This window comes from Aquarana catesbeiana, linkage group LG08, assembly GCF_042186555.1.
Source record: "Aquarana catesbeiana isolate 2022-GZ linkage group LG08, ASM4218655v1, whole genome shotgun sequence".
Lineage (NCBI taxonomy): Eukaryota > Metazoa > Chordata > Amphibia > Anura > Ranidae > Aquarana > Aquarana catesbeiana.
This window is the reverse complement of record NC_133331.1, coordinates 113,065,184-113,085,848: the sequence shown is the minus strand read 5'-3', so window position 1 is coordinate 113,085,848 and position 20,665 is coordinate 113,065,184. Positions and strand designations below refer to the sequence as shown.

Here is a 20,665-nt window from a genome sequence, read left to right as displayed (position 1 = left end):
TGCATTAAGTTTCCTTGGCCAACCCCTGCATCTATGGTCCCCAACATGCCCGTTTGTGCTTCTTCAAAAGAGCTTAAACAGCACGACTTAAAAACCCAGTCTGCTTTGAAATAATTGTCCGGGAGAGATATTACTGATGCAGTATAACTACCTTACCTTAGTAGCAGAGTTTGGCTGTTCATCACCCAGTTTTAAGCCTCCTATACGGCTGTTTATGTTTCATTTAATGACCATGTTTCAACCTACATATTAAATTGATGATCATTAGCTTCTTCTTGGTATAACTGGGTAGTTATTCATTTGACTCTAATCCTACAAACTCCATGACTTTGTGCAAGTGTACAAAGTGTGTAAGTGTAATGCCCCATACACAAGGTTGGATTTTCCGACGGAAAATGTGTGATAGGACCTTGTTGTCGGAAATTCCGACCGTGTGTAGGCTCCATCACACATTTTCCATAGGATTTTCCGACACACAAAGTTTGAGAGCAGGATATAAAATTTTCCGACAACAAAATCCGTTGTCGGAAATTCCGATCGTGTGTACACAAATCCGACAGACAAAGTGCCACGCATGCTCAGAATAAATAAAGAGATGAAAGCTATTGGCCACTGCCCCGTTTATAGTCCCGACGTACGTGTTTTACGTCACCGTGTTTAGAACGATCGGATTTTCCGACAACTTTGTGTGACTGTGTGTATGCAAGACAAGTCTGAGCCAACATCCGTCGGAAAAAATCCTAGGATTTTGTTGTCGGAATGTCCGAACAAAGTCCGACTGTGTGTACGGGGCATTAGAATTGATGCTGGTTTGAAGCCAAAGGGTAATCACACCAAATATTGATTTGGTTTAGATGTTTTTCCTGTTCACTCAGTTTGTATTTTGTTAATTGATTTAAAAAAAAACAATTAAAATATATATTTTGGCCCCATTTTCTCTCAATTTCCTCTCCCCCCTACCTTCCTGAACTTCTCATATGCATTAACATCTGTTGATGCTACATAATGACTGTGTATATGCCCTTATTTCCTGAATGTTTTTTTATGGTTGAGCACAAGGTAGTTGACTCTCTAGGCAAGGGGTCTCAAACTGGCGGTTCTCCAGCTGTTGCGAAACTACAAGTCCCATGAGGCATTGCAAGGCTGACAGTTACAAGCATGACTCCCACAGGCAGAGACATGATGGTAGTTTCGCAATAGCTGGAGGGTCGCCAGTTTAAGACCCCCTGCTCAAGGCATTTATGTCTAGAAACCTTTCAGTATTGATATGACACTGTTTCCTCTTGCTTTTGTACATTTCATTGTGCTTAAGTCCTATATACTGACAGATCTCTGCTCGATTTTTTTGTCTTTGAACGTTTCAGATTCAATAAATACATTGAAATGAATATATATATATATATATATATATATATATATATATATATATATATAACACAATGTGGTAAAGCCATTGTTTGTTGTCTTGATGTGCCAGAAGAGCAGAAAATGTATACTTTCCTTTCTGTAATTTTTCTTTCCGGGTGCATTCTTCATGGCAGCAGACAATATATAAAACATTTCCTAACTTCTGACCACCTTGTAAAAGAACCATAAATTGTGGTTTTACAATATCAAAGTCCAGTGGTTAGGCTCATTAAATAATATATAATATTATTAAAATAATATATTATTAATTAATTAATGAATTAACTAAAATCTCATATAATCAAATAAATGTAGTTTCAATATTTTTAAACTGAACTCTAGTCTGATAGAAACACACAAAACACAGTGTATAATTTTGCAGCACTGCAAGGATTAATCCATTACTAAATGTATTTTTCAAATGCAAGCAGTGTGAGTACCTGAATTTCACCCATATCATATCAGCCTCTTGTAGTCCTTGTACAGCAGGTTAACGTTTAAGTGGAAGTAACAGAACAAGGCACCAGGGATGGGCAAACGGTTGTGCCCAAGTATAGGTTTGGGCGGAACTTTGGTTGTTCGGACGTTCGGCAAACAATGAACATTATGCGTTGTTCGAAAGCTGCGGAACACCGTTAAAGTCTATGGGACACTAACATGAAAAACCAAAAGTGCTAATTTTAAAGGCTTATATGCAAGTTATTCTCATAAAAAGTGTTTGGGGACCCGGATCCTGCCCCAGGGGACATGTGTCAATGCAAAAAAAGTTTTAAAAATGGCCATTTTTTCGGGAGCAGTGATTTTAATAATGCTTAAAGTGAAACAATGAAAATGAAATATTCCTTTAAATATCAAGCCTGGGGGTGTCTATAGCATGCCTGTAAAGTGGCGTCGTTTTACCGTGTTTAGAACAGTACCACAGCAAAATGACATTTCTAAAGGAAAAAAGTCATTTAAAACTGATTGCAGCTGTAATGAATTGTCGGGTCTCGGCAATATAGATAAAACTCATTGAAAAAAATGGCATGGGTACCCCCCCCAGTCCATTACCAGGCCCTTTGGGTCTGGTATGAATATTAAGGGGAACCCCGAACCAAACATTTTAATAAAATTGCATGGGGGTCTCCCCAAAATCCATACCAGGCCCTTCAGGTCTGGTATGGAAATTAAGGGGAACCCTGCGCCAAATAAAAAAGAATGGCGTAGGGTCCAACTCAAAATCCATACCAGACCCTTCAGGTATCCCGGCCTCCCCCCATGTGAATTGGTAAGGGGTACATAGTATCCCTACCATTTCACAAAAAAAGTGTCAAAAAAAGTAAAAAAGACAGGAGACACTTTGGGACAAGTCCTTTATTAAAAGATAAAAAAAAAATGTCCTACGATGTAAATCCATCTCACACCGCCGACGAGCCGAAAAAAGAAAAAAAAAGCCGCAACAGTTCCGTCTCCATGGGAGGCTCCCGCCGAGTGACGCTTCTTCTCAATGACAGCTGTTATATAGCTGAGGGCGGGGCCACTCGGTGATGTAAATGGGTGACCCCACCCCCCTCTGACGCCATGTGACCCCTTCAACCTCTGCAGAAATCCTGGCAGCACTCATACCTCTATTTCCCAAAGACAACCCCTGGATATGACGCTGGGCACGAGCACTCAACTTCTTTGGTAGACCATGGCAAGACCTGTAGCTGCAGCTCAGTTTCAGGGTCTTAGCAATCTGTTGCGGCTTTTTTTTTTTCTTTTTTCGGCTCATCGGCGGCGTGAGATGGATTTACATCATGAGACATTTTGTGAAATGTTGCTCTACATAAAGATGGCCTAGGCTATAAGAAGATTGCTAAGACCCTGAAACTGAGCTGCAGCATGGTGGCCAAGACCATACAGCAGTTTAACAGAACAGGCCTCGTCATGGTCGACCAAAGGAGTTGAGTGCACGTGCTCAGCGTCATTTCCAGGGGTTGTCTTTGGGAAATAGACGTATGAGTGCTGCCAGGATTTCTGCAGAGGTTGAAGGGGTGGGGGGTCAGCCTGTCAGTGCTCAGACTATACACCACACACTGCATCAAATTGGCCTGAATGGCTGTCCTTCCAGAAGGAGGCCTCTTCTAAAGATGATGCACACGAAAGCCCACAAACAGTTTGCTGAAGACAAGCAAACTAAGGACATGAATTACTGGAACCATGTCCTGTGGTCTGATGAGACCAAGATAAACTTATTTGGTTCAGATGGTGTCAAGCGTGTGTGGCGGCAACCAGGTTACGAGTACAAAGACAAGTGTGTCTTGCCTACAGTCAAGCATGGCGGTGGGAGTGTTATGGTCTGGGGTTGCATGAGTGCTGCCAACACTGGGGAGCTACAGTTCATTGATGGAACCATGAATACCAACATGTACTTTGACTTACTGAAGCCGAGAATGATCCCCTCCCTTCGGAGACTGGGCCGCAGGGCAGTATTCCAACATGATAACGACCCCAAACACACCTCCAAGACGACCACTGCCTTGCCAAAGAAGCTGAGGGTAAAGGTGATGGATTGGCCAAGCATGTCTCCAGACCTAAACCATATTGAGCATCTGTGGGGCATCCTCAAATGGAAGGTGGAGGAGCACAAGGTCTCCAACATCCACCAGCTCCGTGATGTCATCATGGAGGAGTGGAAGAGGACTCCAATGGCAACCTGTGAAGCTCTGGTAAACTCCATGCCCAAGAGGGTTAAGGCAGTGCTGCAAAAAATAATGGTGGTCACACAAAATATTGACACTTTGGGCCCTATTTGGACATTTTCACTTTTCTTGCCAGCGGTTTAGACTTTAATGGCTTTGTGTTGAGTTATTTTGAGGGGACAGCAAATTTACACTGTTATACAAGCTGTACACTCACTATTTTACATTGTAGCAAAGTGTCATTTCTTCCGTGTTGTCACATGAAAAGATATAATAAAATATTTACAAAAATGTGAGGGGCGTACTCACTTTTGTGAGATACTGTATATGTTTACAAAAGTGACACAAAGCCACAGAATTGGTTTATATCATTCATAACATTTCTGCATATATGGGCCATTTTATGTTGAAATTTGGTGGAATTGAGCAATTACAATTTTTTTTATAATTCTAATAATAATTAATAGCCACATGAACTAAGAGAATGTATCTTCAAGAAGTCAAACGGGTCGGTTGTTACCTTGTCAACTTTGCATTTTTAATTGTGGTAATATTGGTAATATCACAGATTCCTTGCTCCAGTTGCATGTCATATAGTTCATATATCAGTAGCAAATGAGCAGTTCTGAACCATGTATAGTGAGCAGACGTGTAACTACTGATAAATCATATGATTCTAAGTTACAAATAATTCTATATTTTGTACAAGAAAATTAAACAAGTCTTCAAATTATTTGCAAGCTATATCTTCTAGTTTTATTAATTCATTTAATTTATCTTAAATTTAATTGCAGTGAGCACACCTAATTAACCTGATTTTTTGCTGATAATCATTCTCAATGGAATCAAATCAAAAATCCGGGGAAGGATTGGCCGCCACTCAGAAGGAAGCTGCACTGCGTGCATTGATTCAGCGCACAGGATATAATTTGACACAGGTATGAGAGCCCTGAATGACGCAGATGCAAAAGGTTTGATTGTTAATTATTTTCTGAGTGATGTGTGAATCCCGGTTTGTATTGGAACAACATTCTTATCTCACTTCTACCTATACAAAATGTAGTACTTAAAAGTGTATGCCAACAAACATAAACATTTTCCAAACAAAATACATGTGTATTTATACCCCAAACTATTTGTAGTCTTATAATGGGGAAACGTTTGAACCTCTGTTAAGTTTTGCTGCTTTTCGAGGCTCCATTAGAGAGATTTCCAATCACTTCCTACTCTGGGAAAACACTTTTGCAATCAGGAAGTGAGGGAAAATCTGCACCAGAGAAAGACTGCTGACAGCTGACAGAAATTCCAGCATTCCCCTACTCAACCTATAAATAGCATTAGGTTGGGGACAACCTTTCTTACCAGACAGAATTTTCCCAACTGACTGCAGTAAAATCTCACAAGAGTTCCAATTATTCCCCATGCTATTCAAAGCTAAAAAAAAAGGAAAGCTTTTGGTATAGATACACTTTAAGAAATTGGGATTGCTGATGATCGCCATGAATTATAATATAGTGGATATACAGTAGCAGAAACCTGGGTTGGCTCATTAAAAATTAACAACTGGACAATTCATTTGGAAGGCTACATCGTGTTTAGAAGAGAAATTAATCATAAAAAGGGAAGGAGTTTGCATGTTTTCACAATCAGGTGTTGGGGGGAACTGCTGCAAAACACCCCACTGTGTTCCCACATCAACTATAACAAGCCACAAATTAGTGTTGTGCTGCTCTTCACTAACTTAAACGTCAGTAAAGTGGTAAAAACACCATCTCTATAATACATAAAATATTGACAAATATTTAGGCTAAACCTAAATAAATACTGTAGAAAATCAAATGCATAAACACACATCATTATAAGAAAGTGAAATCATCATGCACCAAGTGTTAAATAGGTAATATAACAAAATATACAAATATAAATATCTCCAAAGTAAATGATGTGAAAAATCTACAATAACTGACTAGTAACTGAAGAACTTACCCTGAAAAAGTCACATAATTGATGCAATGTGTCGGACGGAGCGGGGTCATGTCACTTCCGGGCTTCACACACCGGGTTAGCGCAGTAATATCCCCCATTCACATTTTTCATGTCACTTCAGGCCTGGGACCGAAAACCGTAAATTAGCAGTAAACTGCTTACCTATGTGCTTTGTTTGAGTTTGTGACTCTTTTATGAAATGTGAGTGTAATTTTTGGATATATTGGGCTTTCCTATTATATAAAAATGACTACACTACTGAAAGCTGTCCCTCCTCTTCTAAACACATCACTGCTAGTTGCTTGAGTGACACAAATCCCTTGGGGGCCAGGACCTTCTCCTTGTGGAAGAGAGACCATACAGATGAGATATGAGTGATTTTGGCCCGTATATTTTATAGTATATTTTATAGATTAGTATATGAGGTCAGTGTGCACTTTATTTGTGATGGAGCACTGTATGGTGATGAAGAATGACCAATTATTATCTACACAATTGGAGATTTGATTATTAGATCCACTTTTGGACTTTTAAAGTATTTGGGACTTTTGGGCAATTTATATGTGTGGTGTATACTTATTGTGGATTTTTTCCACATTATTTACTTTGGGAATGTGTCTATTTATTCTTCATTTTATTTACTTTGGTGATATTTATATTTGTGCATTTTTTTTATCTAACCTATTTTAACACTGGGTCTATGATTAGTTCACTTTTTTATATTGACGTGTGTTTATGTTTGATATGCTATTTATTTAGGTTTATCCTATTTTTATTTTATTTGTCAACTTTTTATGTATTATAGAGATGGTGTGAGGAGTAAGGCAGCACTGATTTATAGCTTGTTATTGTGACATTTACCTTGTCCTGCAAATGGCAGGATAGAAGGGAATGAGGGCCAGTGTTCTTTCTGTCCACCAACACCTGTATGTGTATTAGGAGGGCCTTCACCATTTGCAACATAAGCAGCTCTGGTATGTACTATTCATTGGATATAGAACTGCATGGGAGGATTTTTGTAAAATATTCCTGAGGGTGAACTAGTGAGGGATGCATATTTATCTTTGACACAAAGTCAATGAACCAGTTAAATTAAAACTTTGTTAAATTTGATAATGTATAAGTGATTTTAGCAAGGCATAACTGAAAAAACTCGGAGAAGTATTTAGCATTGTAGACTGGACATGTATACTGTTAAGTAAAGACAGAGAAACTAAATGGAGAAAATTTAAGGGCCTGATCACACCTATGCGTTGCAGTAGTATGCTTCACCTCATTCACTAAGCTAACGAAGATTTCCCTTGCAGAGTCAAAACTCTCTTGCAAACTGAACAGCCTATTTGACGTTAACTGATATTGGCTGTGGCTGGTTTCAGTAAGTATCTTCAGTAAAAATTCAATGGCCTTGCTGTCAATTCAGGAGTCCAGGAGGAGTGTCCTCTACCCTTCTGCCTCTTTCAAGCTCATTCTAGGTTTGAGGGCCCAATCATAATTATATTTTATAACATTTAAAAATGTGTTGCATGCAAAATGACATGTTTTAAATTGTGCTTATTCAGATATGCCATGCATCAACATGCTTTGTTAAAAAAAATAGTTTCATGCATAGACGCACATCATGGGCTGGATGAAGTCAAAGAAAACACATAGGTGTGAACAGGCCCACGTGGTTTCCAGTCTTGACTTCGCTTGCCTATTGCCTCTTGAGTGTTTATACCTGCCCTCAAAGTTGCCAACCCTTGGACCCACTACCTTCACAAAGCCATCTCAGGGCCCTTAATGGGTCACATCCAGTACTTCCATTGCTTAGCAAAATGTCTTTTGAAGCTCACAGATGTGGACCCTTCTAGTTCAATCTGTGGAATATTATAGCTTGATAGATCAGAACCAGAAAACAAAAACACTATGCTCTCATTAGCCTGTAGAGGTTTTCATTCTATGTGTCATTTGATGCAATTACAGGGCAAGGTATCCCCATGGCTTTTACTGATTTCCATAAGCAAGGCAAATATGAACAACAAGTTACTTAAAGTGCTTAGTTTGAAAATTAAAAATGAACTAAAGTCGAGTCGACCGGGTAATGTTAGAATCAAGAAGGGATTGGATATCAATATACTCTCTTTTTCCACAGTGCAGTAAAAACACAAGTTACATTAATCCCTCCACGGATTTTCTGAATGTAGTTCATACGACTGTAAAATATATTGTGCCAAGTAATTCTGGAGTCAAGGTTGCCACATCTCTAGTTAATTGCAGTCCAAACAGAAAACACTGCTTTTAAATCCCACCAGCACTGAACAGGGGTAAAAGGTCTATCCTTCAGTCCATGATTCTCCTGCAAGATATCCCATGGTAATCAGAAGGGCACAACAAGTCGTTACAGTTGCTGAAGTTCTATGCTCAAATGCAACAATATTAAGCTGTGTTTTTGCTTTCTAAAAATACACACGTATATATTTGCTAAAGGTTCTTGACTTCAATGATAAGCTTTGAAAATTTTCCTGTAAATTATGTTGCATTTCAAAATTGACCAAGTGTACAATACTTGCTAATTTTTTGCATTTTAGATTCATGTCTCCTTATCTATAGAAGTCAATATACAAATGTAATTTTTTTTTGTCTCTTACATTTACCATCTTATTTTATCGCACATAGGAATTATTTTTTTAAAACAAATTAAAGTGCTAATGCTATCTTTAGCTAGTTGTCAGGTTCCAGCTGTCATATAGTTTTAACAATTTAAAGAGTCAAAGCAAGAGGCTAACTGGTAATTTTCTTGTTATATACCATGGCTGGGGTATTTCAAAGTATGCCATTCTGATTTACATTTCTCCACTAAATAGCAGCCCATATCATAAAGGTTTTGTAAAGGCTGAAGGAGTGAGTTTGGGGTGGAGGAACTTGACTAACCTCAAGGGAACCCTTATGGCATCAGCATACCAAGACATTTTGGACAATTCCATGATCCCAACTTCATGGGAACAGTTGGGGATGGCCCTTTCCTGTTCTAACATGACTGCGCACCTGTGCACAAAGCAAAGTCCATGGATGAGTGAGTTTGGAGTCGAGGAACTTGTCTGGCCTGCACCCATATGAACTTTAATGGCATCCCAGTCTTAGTCCGTATGGTTCAATATTGAGTTGGCCCACCCTTTGCAGCTATAACAGCTTCAACTCTTCTGGGAAGGCTGTCCACAAAGTTTAGAAAGCAAGGTTCATAAAGACATGGATGAGCGAGTTTGGGGTGGAGGAACTTAACTGGCCTGCACAGAATCCTGATCTCAATCCAATAGAACACCTTTGGGATGAATTAGAGCAGAGACTGCGAGCCAGGCCTTCTCATTCAACATCAGTGTCTGACCTCGCAAATGCGCTTCGTGAAGAATGGTCAAACATTCTCATAGACACACTCCTAAACCTTGTGGATGGCCTTCCCAGAAGAGTTGAAGCTGTTATAGCTGCAAAGGGTGGACCAACTCAGTATTGAACCCTATGGACTAAGACTGGGATGCCATTAAAGTTCATGTGTGTGTGTGTGTGTGTGTGTAAAGGCAGACAGCCCAATACTTTTGGCTATATAGTGTAGATATGTTTTAATGTGTCAATAATGTTTGTATAACTTGGGGAGCCTTCCATCAAAAAATCAAGATTTTGTCTTCTGCAACCAGCCATAGCCTTGCTCAGACCACATCAACAAAAATATAAAATATTACAGCTTAGCAATTCTCACATGTGGTGGCAGCATTCATTTTCTGTTTTAAAGCTTTTTTCCTTTACTTCACCTGCTGATTTGGTAAGTAACACACTTCCTGTCTTTGAGTGTCTCCACTCTGGATAAAGGGACAACAAAGACAACTTTGTCTTTGTTGCCAGGCAGCACTGGCAGACTGCCAGGCAGCACTGGCGGTCTGGAGAGAGGGTAATGTTAGATGCAGTAGAAGATATAAATGTATTTGACTAACAAATTAAAGCTGATCTCCAGCTAACACTTTTGAAGCAGTTACAGAAACAGTTTTTTATTCCTTTTGGGGTAAAGGTTTTACATAAATGAATAAAGGATGAGCATTGTAATCACTCCTGCCAGTTTTAAAAGGTTTGTCTCAACCCTCTAACCACCACTTTGTCTGGACAGCTTGTTCTTTTAAAAGAAGTTGAAAAATAACAGACTTACTGGCCGGATCATCAGGTGGAGGTAATGAAAGAAGAGCCTGAAAAACAAATGCAGCCACCACATTAAAGGATCGACAAGCTGCAATATAAAATATATTTGCTATTGAGTTTTCATTTGCTTTAAGTAATCCATAATAAAACTGCTGGGCAGGTGGCTTGATGACTGTTGACTTGCAGCCACCCAAAATAAAAAGATTATTTTTTGGGTACATTTGTGCATCTATTTATACAGATGCCATGTCTTCTGGTTTTCACTAGTTTATAAACATTTCAGAAGAGAAACAGCAATCTCAATGTGGAGTGTTAAAAGGAAGCTATAGCATAAAAAAACACCTGGAGCACTGCGAGTCTAGGGGCAAGTAGAGTGCTCTGGTGAGGAGTAATCAGATAAGTGGATCAGACCCAGTGCAGCCAGCACAGTGTGGAAAGAGATGCGACAGTCAAAGAAAAAACACAAAATGCAGCGCTCTGAAAGAATGATCAAATAAATTCCAACATAGTACTGTATGCATAAACAATGCAATTTATTCCATAAAGTTAAAAAATGGTTGAACAGTCAAAGTTTAAAATAAATGGTAGTGAACGTTACCAGTGACCTCAGAGTGGATAAGGGGGAAACATCATCCGGGAGGCTTGCCTGGAGATGGTTTGAACATTGATTACCATCCAAGGAAATGGAGGGGAGAAAATTCAGTTCCCAGAGGGGGAGTGTACTGGCTGCTGGCAAAACCTGCCAGCTCCAGGCGGATGCCACGGCTAGATGGTAGTCAGCAGGATGGATGGAAAGGCAGCCTGTGTGATGTAAACAGCCCCAGAGAGAACAACCAAGCTGGGCAGGGTTGATATTCTCAGCGCACCTATGCACCTTCTATGACATCACTGCTGTGCTGGAGATGAAGGGTAAAGGTGCCCTGAAGTCAGTTATGTAAACATCCACTGTTCGGTTGCTGTGACTTACATGTTTCGCGAGCATGAGCTTTGTCAAAGTCACGGCCAGGACGGTAACAGAAGCCAGATAAAGAGAGAGAGCTAATTACAAGCCCGAGGATAATTGTCACCTCCTCACTGCTCAGTCTTAAAGGGGTAGACTATAAAAAGCTCCATATGAGTGGTACAATTCATGAACATCAGAATAGACATAAAAGGCCATAAATTAGCAACTATCTATTGTAAGACCAAAACAATCAAAAACAACAGTTCCTATGCAAAAACAATAATAACATGATAAACGAAAAAAAACTTTACCCATGACCATACACAAATTTATGCATGTAATAGTCATATGTCTAATATAAAAGATTATCAATATAGGCATATCCCACTTTTAAGTACACAATGGGGTTTATTTACTAAAGCTGGAAAAGTGAAAAATCAGGCTCACTTCTGCATAGAGACCAATGCGCTTCTAACCCCAGCTTGTTCAATTAAGCTTTGGTAATGAGACCTGGAAGCTCATTGGTTTCTATGCAGAAGTGAGCCTGATTTTGCACGTTCCAGCTTTAGTAAATAAACCCCCTTGTGTACTTAAAAGTGGGGTATGCCTGTAAATATATATCCAAAAATGTAATCAGAGGATATAAATATATATATATATAGATATATATATCTAGATATATATTACAAAAAAGAAAAAAGTATACATATACATAAACAACATATGAAAAAAAAAATATACTAAAAATCAACCTACAATAAGATGTACGCAGAGTGAGTGAATTTAAATAAGTGTATTAATCTCAAGTTCTTCATTTAAGCCATGGGGCGAAAGCGACCCCACTATAAAAATACAAAAATGTTCTCTCCTGCAAAGGAGAGCAAATCTCTCATTGGCCATGAGTGTGTCCATCGGAATAGCCTAGATGTCAAAAACCTTAAGGCATTTAATATCCTTTTTATTTTTATTTTTAAATGACGTGGGACACTATGTTTATCACACCCTTTGTGTATAAGCCTCCGGTGTTCACCAATTCTTGTTCTTAAGGTACGTATACAGAACAGTGGACACTTACACAACTGACTTTAGGACACCTTTCCCCTTCATATCCGGCACAGCAGTGACGTTACAGAAGGCGCATAGACACGCTGAGAATATCGACCCTGCTCAGCATGGTTGTTCCCTCTGGGGCCATTTACATCACACAGGTTGCCTTTCCATCCATACTGCTGACCACCATCCAGCCATGGCATCCGCCTGGAGCTGGCAGGTTTTGCCAGCAGCCAGTACGCTCCCCCTCTGGGAAATTAATTTTCTCCCCTCCATTTCCTTGAATGGTGATTGATGTTCAAACCATCTCCAGGCAAGCCTCCCGGATGATTGTTTCCCCATTAGCCCCTCGGAGGTCACTGGTAATGTTCACTACCATTTATTTTGAACTTTGATTGTTCAACCATTTTTTAACTTTATAGAATAAATAGCATTGTTTATGCATGCAGTACTATGTTGGAATTTAGTTGATCATTCTTTCAGAGCGCTGCATTTTGTGTTTTTTTTCTTAGGAAGCTATAGTATGCCTGTATTTTCTTAAGTATTATGAGAAATTAGAAATATTTATTTATTTTTAGTTAATCATTCACATTGCATAATACATAGTTACCACTTGCAGCCAGCAGGTAGCAAGTGAGAAATTAGTTTCAGAGTGATTTTAGAAAGCCAGTTTACTACTATACTGTGTATTGCCTGTGAGGTGACTACTTATGAATATCAGCAGATCAGATACATAGACAGCCAAATGAACTAAAGGAAGGACACCCTTCCTGCAATGCTTGCAGAGACAGGAATCTTCTGGATTTTCTATCTGTAGGAGAAGCCAACAAATGAAAATCTGATGCAGGGCATTCTCATTAAAATGCGCAGAATGCTCTGTCTTAAGAGGAGTATGAAAGCATCCTGTATTAAATGTTTGTTTGTAAAATAATGATGTTATACAAGTTGAAAATAATATAAAAGCTCAGTTTATAAATGTGTAAATGTTAAAAAAGTTACAGTTCACCAAAAAAGGTAACTGCAGCCCCTTAGGAATTCAGCATAAAAAAAGCTGATATTCCATGTCAAAAAGGTGCAAAGCTTGGCTGGAGCAAAGATGTTGGCTGCAGATAGCCACTACTATCATATTTAAGATTCAGATTTTTTTTTCATATAAATCTAGATTACAATAGATTTGGGCATAACTACAGAAAAATGTAGAATACCCCTATATTTGTAAAAATGTTATGTAATAATATAATGTCGATACACATCGTTGAAATTATGCATATTACGTAGCGTTTTTTTAATACACAACTTTTATGTATGTGTATTTGGGTAAAAAAAAGATTGACCTGATTATTTCAGGCTTCTGTAAACAGGATCTCTTCACCATATACTTTACATTTATTGTCATAATGTAAAAACTAGATATCCTGCATGATTTATCATTCCTCACGCATTACTGTTCATACATTTCCTTTCTTTAACGATACAAACATTATTAAATGTACTGGTGGCTGGATTTTTTTTTTTTGTAGGAAGCTGTTTTTTTTTTAAATAATTAATTTGTTAAAGCCTTCCTGTTATGGCAATGTCTGTAATATACTGTACATATTTCATTTACGCATAGTTTTTAAGCCTTAGTTCAGTAACTATAGAGTTTATAATACTAGCTACTAGAAATATAATATATATCTGATACGAAGTTGTATTTTTTACCTTTGATTTGACTAAATAAAATCAATCATGTATAGGAAAATTGCACAAAGAGAAAACTGGGTGAGCCACCAACACTCCGATAGACACAAAGTGCAAAACAAATAAAAACAAATAGTGTAGAGCTCAAAGTGTGTAGATAAGTGAACATATAAATGCAAACAATACAAACTTGGGTAAAATAATCAAAATAAAAAGATAATTCATATTGGTCCATCTTGAGTAGACAGTATGAAATATAATGGTGTAAAAGGAAGTCCATAAATGGAGAATCAAATACAGTGATGAATCTTGAAAAATACTTGACCATGAAGTGCAAAGGAAGAAAAGTTAGGTTGGCACGCTTACAAGACAAGGTGGTTAAACGTACTGTATAGCACATGGGTCAAGCAGGCATTTGTGAGGAAATGACCTCAGTGAAATCATCCATACGGAAAGCGATGAATGAAAGATGGACTCCAATATGGAACAGGTGATCCCGCATCAGATGGATAGTCTCCGAGGTAAACTGCAAGTTATATCTCAAATGTGAGGTTATCCCATAGCTTGTTAGACCACTTGTAAGCCTGAAGCAGCTGGCTGTACAGAGGAGTCTTATCATGAACCGGATCGAGGCTGAGCAAGTCGCTATTGTGGAGTGGATGGTTTTCAGAAGGTTTCCCAACTAAATTACTGAGACGTTCCAGCTCACTGGCTGTTTCAGTATTGTCCTGACACTGCTCAGTCACAACACTCCATCCACAATAGTGGCTTGCTCAGCCTCAATCTGATTCATGATAAGACTCCTCTGTACAGCCAGCTGCTTCAGGCATACAAGTGGTCTAACAAGCTATGAGATAAACTCACATTTGAGATATTGGAAATAGAAAAGGGGATTTGGGACTTTGAATGAGGTTCTAGACATAGTGGGGGCATGTTTGAAGGAAACACATGTTTATTAACATGGAGGATAAATGAGTAAAATTATCTGGGTCATAAGGTTGCACATAAAAATACATATATATCATGGACATCAGAGACACATAATCATATCAACTTTGAAACTCATGACAATATGGCGAATACATATATATAACGTGGTACATCAAGGATACAAAATTATATCAACTTAGAAGCACATGACAGCGGACTGCAGACTGACAGCGGTGAGAGCCGTCTATAGATGGTCTATGTGGACAGCTTAGATGTGCCTGTTTTAATCATCAACCACGTGAGTTGCTAAATGTTGTACCTTCATTAAATGTAATCATATTGCTACACTTAGAGGCACCTCTCTTCTCTTTTATACTCTGTAGCTCCTTCTGAATTTTGCTTCTAATCCCCTATATGGAGGCTGCTAGTTGTGGGTGGACATTTTATGGTTACACAACAACACAACCATCACATTGCTATAATCTTTTTATATGGACTATAAACTGAAAGACCCATAAATAAACGGTTGTGGAACAAATCTGATTTTCCTTTATATCTTATGGGGAAATTTGCTTTGATATACAAGTGCTTTGGATTACAAGCATGTTTCCGGAACAAATTATGCTCTCAATCCAAGATTTTACTGTAGGCTGATAAACTAGCACTTCTGATAAAAGCACTTTTAATCATCTTCATAAGGGTACTGTCAATGGCCTAAAATGTTGCATCAGGCCATCACAATGGGGACAGCCTGGGCTGATTATGTCCACCGTTAGATTTAGCTGTGTGTGAACAAAGCAAATGTGAAAGATCTAGCTTCTCAGAGATTAATAAAGCCAAAAAAAATCGTTTCTGCCCATAGAGATACATACCGGGGTTGATTTACTAAAACTGGAGAGCACAAAAATGGGTGCAGCTGTGCATGGCCAATCAGATTCTAACTTCAGCTGGTTCATTTAAGCTTTGACAAAAAAAAAAATGGAAGCTGATTGGTTTCTTTGCAGAGCTGCACCAGATTTTGCACTCTCCAGTTTTAGTAAATCAACCCAAGCATCATCATACTACAGCCTCTAGCATCCCTATTGTCTAGATAACTTTCAATTCTGTGTTTTTTCAGTCCATGAACTGGGTGAGGATAAAGGAATTGCCATGTGCTCATTTAACAATCCTAAAAGTCTATCACCAATGAGGCTAGTTAAACCTGAAGCACATAATGAAGCAGCAACGCATTCAGCCTTATTAAATAAATCTTATTCTTAAGTGCAGCAATTTATGGCAACCAATAAGTATTCACTAAAAATGAAGTCAGACTAGTAGAAGATGGAATCCTATTGGTTGCTAATGCTATGAGTTACCGATTATAACAATTATAAGAACTTCTGCAATACAATAATTAACAAATGTTATATAATGTGGCAATGTCTCTTATCTCTGATGGAGGCATATTTCCAAGCATTTTGAAATCTAGTTTAAAAAAATGACTGACCTAAACTTTGAGTCAGGGTTGAACTTCCATATCAAGGTTTTCCAGATTAAGATCATAGAAAAACATTCACTTGTGTTTCTGCTAACAAAAAGTTATTTCTTTTCAACAGGAAAATGGGCAGAGAAGATATGGAGGCCCTCCTCCCGGATGGGATGGTCCGCCTCCAGAAAGAGGCTGTGAGATCTTTGTCGGCAAACTTCCCCGTGATCTTTTTGAGGATGAACTCATACCATTATGTGAAAAGGTAAAATTGGAAATACAATGGAGATATGAAAAATTGGAATAATAAAGTTAAGTAATTAAAGAGACCCTGTTACCAGCCTAAAAGATAAAAACACAGAATCAAGTATTTTAAATGCTTACCTGCAGTATTTTTTTTAATTCTATTAACATTTTCATTGACTTGATATGTGTCTTTGAGCTTGCTAGCAAATTGGACTACTTCAGGGAGAGTCAATTTTCTAGCACAGTCCCCTCTCTCCTTGCACAATATAGCTCTCTCTCCTCTTTTGGAAGCCTCTTTTTTTTAGGGGGAGGGGTCCACTTTTTGTGAGCCTCTGCGCTGAGCCATTGCTGGACTGAAATGGGGCTCAGGTAAGTATTATGGATGGCTGGTGGTTCTGCTGCACACAGAAGGTTGTGTGCAGCAGCACCACCAGCCATCCATTGTTGTTGAAATGAATAGATTGTTGTTGAAATGAATGGTCTGGTGACAAGGTCTCCTTATCCTGCTGTCGACCGCTAACAGTAAAAATACTATGTGCAAGCGGAAGGCACGTGCAAATTGCTGGCTTGCTGTCAGGCATCCTGACATCCTACTGACCCATGCTATCTATAATTGGACATTGCAAGAGTTTGACAACAGATTTCAGCCAATGATTTTGGCTGAAACCTGCTGATCGGTGATTTACAAACACACAGAACTCTGTGTACACTTAACAGCGATCTGGCTGTTTCTTCTCCCTGAAAAGCAGGTAGAAAAAACAGCCAGATCAGTAAGTAAAAGCAGCACACATTACACACATTACACTTGTTAGGCACACAGTTAACCCCTTGATTGTCCCTTGCTGTTAAGCCCTTCCTAGCCAACATCAATAGTACAGTGTCAGTGTACAGTATTATCACTGATCACTGTATTAGTGTCACTAGGGACGTCAGTGGGGGGGGGTCAACATTTTTGTTATTTTTTCATTTATATAATAAAAAACCCAGTGGTGATTAAATACCACCAATAGAAAGCTATATTTGTGTGAAAAAAAATTATATCAATTTCATTTGTGTACAGTGTTTCATGACCAAGTAATTACCAGTTAAGGTAGCACAGTGCTGAATAGCAAAAAATGCCCTGGTCACGAAGGGGGTAAACCTTCCTGGAGGTCGAATGGCTAAAGATTATAGCAATAGACACTGGTTTGAGTGCATATGGAAAGGAAGTCGGTGAAAGAGGCTGTAGGTAGAGGATCAGCAGTCCTGAGATGCAAAGGAAACATTTAGTGAAAACAAATTAACAAAACTTGACTTCTGTTTAAGACAAACTGTAGCAAGCAAAGTTTAGATCTACTTAAACTTCCTGGCTGAACTGTATGGAATATGTGCTTGCTAAAATAAGTGATGCAATAAAGTAACATTAGAACAGCTGAATAATGTGCATGAGTATTGTACACATTTATGCATTCTAAATAGTTATAAATGTATAATTATTTAATGTGTGTTTGTGGACAAATTACTCCTGCCTAATGATGCATTCTAATAAAGTTTGTTTTTGAAGAGAAATCTAACATATGGAACTTGCATGGTTTTAAAATAATATTTGGAAGACAGCTGGGACAAACACATGTCTTCTTGCTGTAACATTTTACCGTTTTATAGAAAGTCACATAAGGCAAAATATTAATTTTGTCCATTTAGGGTTTTAGCCAGCAGCTTTGCAGTTGAATAGGATCTCCAGCCAAAGCGTTTTTCTAGTTTTGAGTAATGTGGAAAAAGCTTAGAACCTTTATCAGGTTATCATTAGGGATGAGGTCAAGGTTCAGTCTGAGCATTAGTTCGGACCAAACTTTGATTCGCATGCTGGATACTTTGCTTGTGGGAGTGAACACCATATAGAGTATCCATTTGGCAGGTAGAAGGTTCTTGAGAAAGAGGGACCTTTCATCCCCAAAATGTTGTGTTTTTCCTCCTCCGACCTCCTCTCTCTTTTCACCAGGGTCTTGCTCAGCTATATTTCTCATTACTCTATTCTGGGTGCTGAATTCCTGTATGCATTTCTTTATCATACATCACGGGACACAGAGCACCATAGTAATAACTATATGGATTATAGGCCACCTGTGGGTGAATGGAGACTGGTATAGCCAAAAAGGAAACAGGAAGTGCCCCTCCCTATAAAACCCCTCCCATACCGGGAGTATCTCAGTTTTTTCGCCAGTGTGTAAGGTGTTGGTCACAGTTGATGAAGTGCTAAGAGAGCTCCACTAAGTAATCCCTGATGGGATCAAGGGGCTGTGCAAACGGATCCATCTAAAGTGCCTGGACCCTGGGACCTGGCACCTTGGTCATGTTAATACAGCCAAAGCGTTTTCCGGCAGTGGTGCTGTACAGGTCCAAGGGAGTGGACCCGTGAAAGGGGAACCCAGTCCTTGAAGGTCTGGCATGACACGGCCCGCCGTGGTGGGTGCTGGCTGGATCTGCCTGTGATAATTTCCAGCAGTCCTGCAGCGGGGATCAGGTAAGTCAGAAAGACAGGGAATGTATATATATATATATATATATATATATATATATATATATATATATATATGATTCACTTGATCTTTCTGGTGTGAGTATGCGATGCCTTGTCTGTGTTTTGCCACTAGAGAGTGTAAAAGCTGCATACCTGGCTTCCAGCATTCCATGCTTCCCCTGTGATGTGCTCAAGTGTCAGCAAAGGCTTCCTGCGGCAGCATTGTTATTTCTCCTGCTCTGTCAGCCATCAGTATGGGTTTGGGGGGACCATCCATCATCAGAGAGGTCAGGTTACCCCCTGCTGATGACCCCCACCCCCCCTCGATCCGCCCTCACTACAGGGCCAGCTATCTCCACGCAGAGCGCGAGAAAGGGATCCTTTAAAAAGGGGGGCAGAGCCTAAGTCCACGGAGCGTGGCTTAAATGTCACCAGTGTGCACGTGAAGCACAAGGCTCACTGCTTAATAGCTTTACACTCTGGGAGTGTCTGGTTGGCTGACGGAGGGACACAGAGCGCACAAGGGCATGTAAGCTGTATGGGTGTGTGGATACAGGCATTTCCAAGGGGCACGTTTACTCAGCATAGAGCATTTATAGCAGCATATTATGTAAATTGCTAGACTAAAGCTCGGCAGTAGATGCATTTTGTTTAGTACCTCTGTTTTTTTTTGTGCTTAGGACTATGTCTGCCCATAGGAGGGGTAATTCATCAGGGAGTGTGCAAAATCACTGCAGTCAGAGCCTGAGGGTCCTAGTCACACGCCCGCAGTTCCATCCTTCCCTGAAGGACTTGGAGCATCTGGAAAATCTGAGCCATCTTGTTTCACAGGCATGGTGGCTACCCCCAACATGTCAGCTTCTGCATTCGTCACTAAGGACGATTTAGCGTTGGCTCTGGCTGGTTTGGAGGGGAAAATAGCCGATTTGTTCGCGTCATGCTCTCAGGAAGTGAGAAAACGTAGCAGGTCCCCCTCTCCTGCCCTTGACCTTCCCGTTTTGGAACAACAATGGGCAGATGATAGTGGGGTACCTTTGAGGGAAGGAGGTTCAGGTGACTCCTCAACTTCGCAATCTCAGAAATTTCTAATTCAATCCCTTACGGACTTGGTCCACTCTGGATATAAGTTGCCTCCTGCAGAGGTGGATGAGGTTTCCTTCTCCTCTTTGGGTTCGCTGAAACCCCCACAGGATTCTCATGCTTTCTCTATGCACCCTTTACTGGAGCAACTGATTTATGCTGATTAGGATCACCCAGATAAGCAAGTTTTCTCCCCCTAAGAAATTTCCATTTCTTTACCCTATGGAGAAAAAGTTCTCAAAGAGATGGGATTTGCCAGCAGTGGATGCTGCTATCTCCTCTGTGAACAGGAATTTAACTTGTCCAGTGGACAATGTACAAGTATTTAGAGATCCAGCTGATAAAAAGTTGAAATCTTTACTAAAATCCTCATTTGCTGTAGCCGGTGCGGTGGTACAGCCTGCAGTAGCAGCAATAAGCATTCGTCAATCCCTTCAGGATGAATTCAAGCAGGTTAATAAAAAAGTTCCTGCTCAAGCTGATGAGGCCCAAAGTTTAGCTGAGCTACGTAGGGCCCTATACTTTACAGTGGGTGGACGCTATCAAGGATTCCA

The 20,665-nt window shown here is 39.5% G+C and overlaps 1 protein-coding gene across 3 annotated transcripts in view; it reads left to right on the top strand.

Annotated features, from left to right (window-relative positions):
- The window catches only part of A1CF (APOBEC1 complementation factor), a 94,707-nt gene that overhangs the window by 29,494 nt on the left and 44,548 nt on the right, over window positions 1-20,665 (top strand). For 2 of the 3 annotated variants that reach the window (XM_073596332.1, XM_073596331.1), the window contains exons 2-3: window positions 4,865-5,008; window positions 16,416-16,550. In XM_073596332.1, coding sequence (XP_073452433.1) covers window positions 4,910-5,008; window positions 16,416-16,550 — 234 coding nt within the window. In that variant the 5' untranslated portion in view covers window positions 4,865-4,909. The remainder of the gene's footprint in view (window positions 1-4,864; window positions 5,009-16,415; window positions 16,551-20,665) is intronic. The other variant, XM_073596333.1, reaches the window with a different exon arrangement.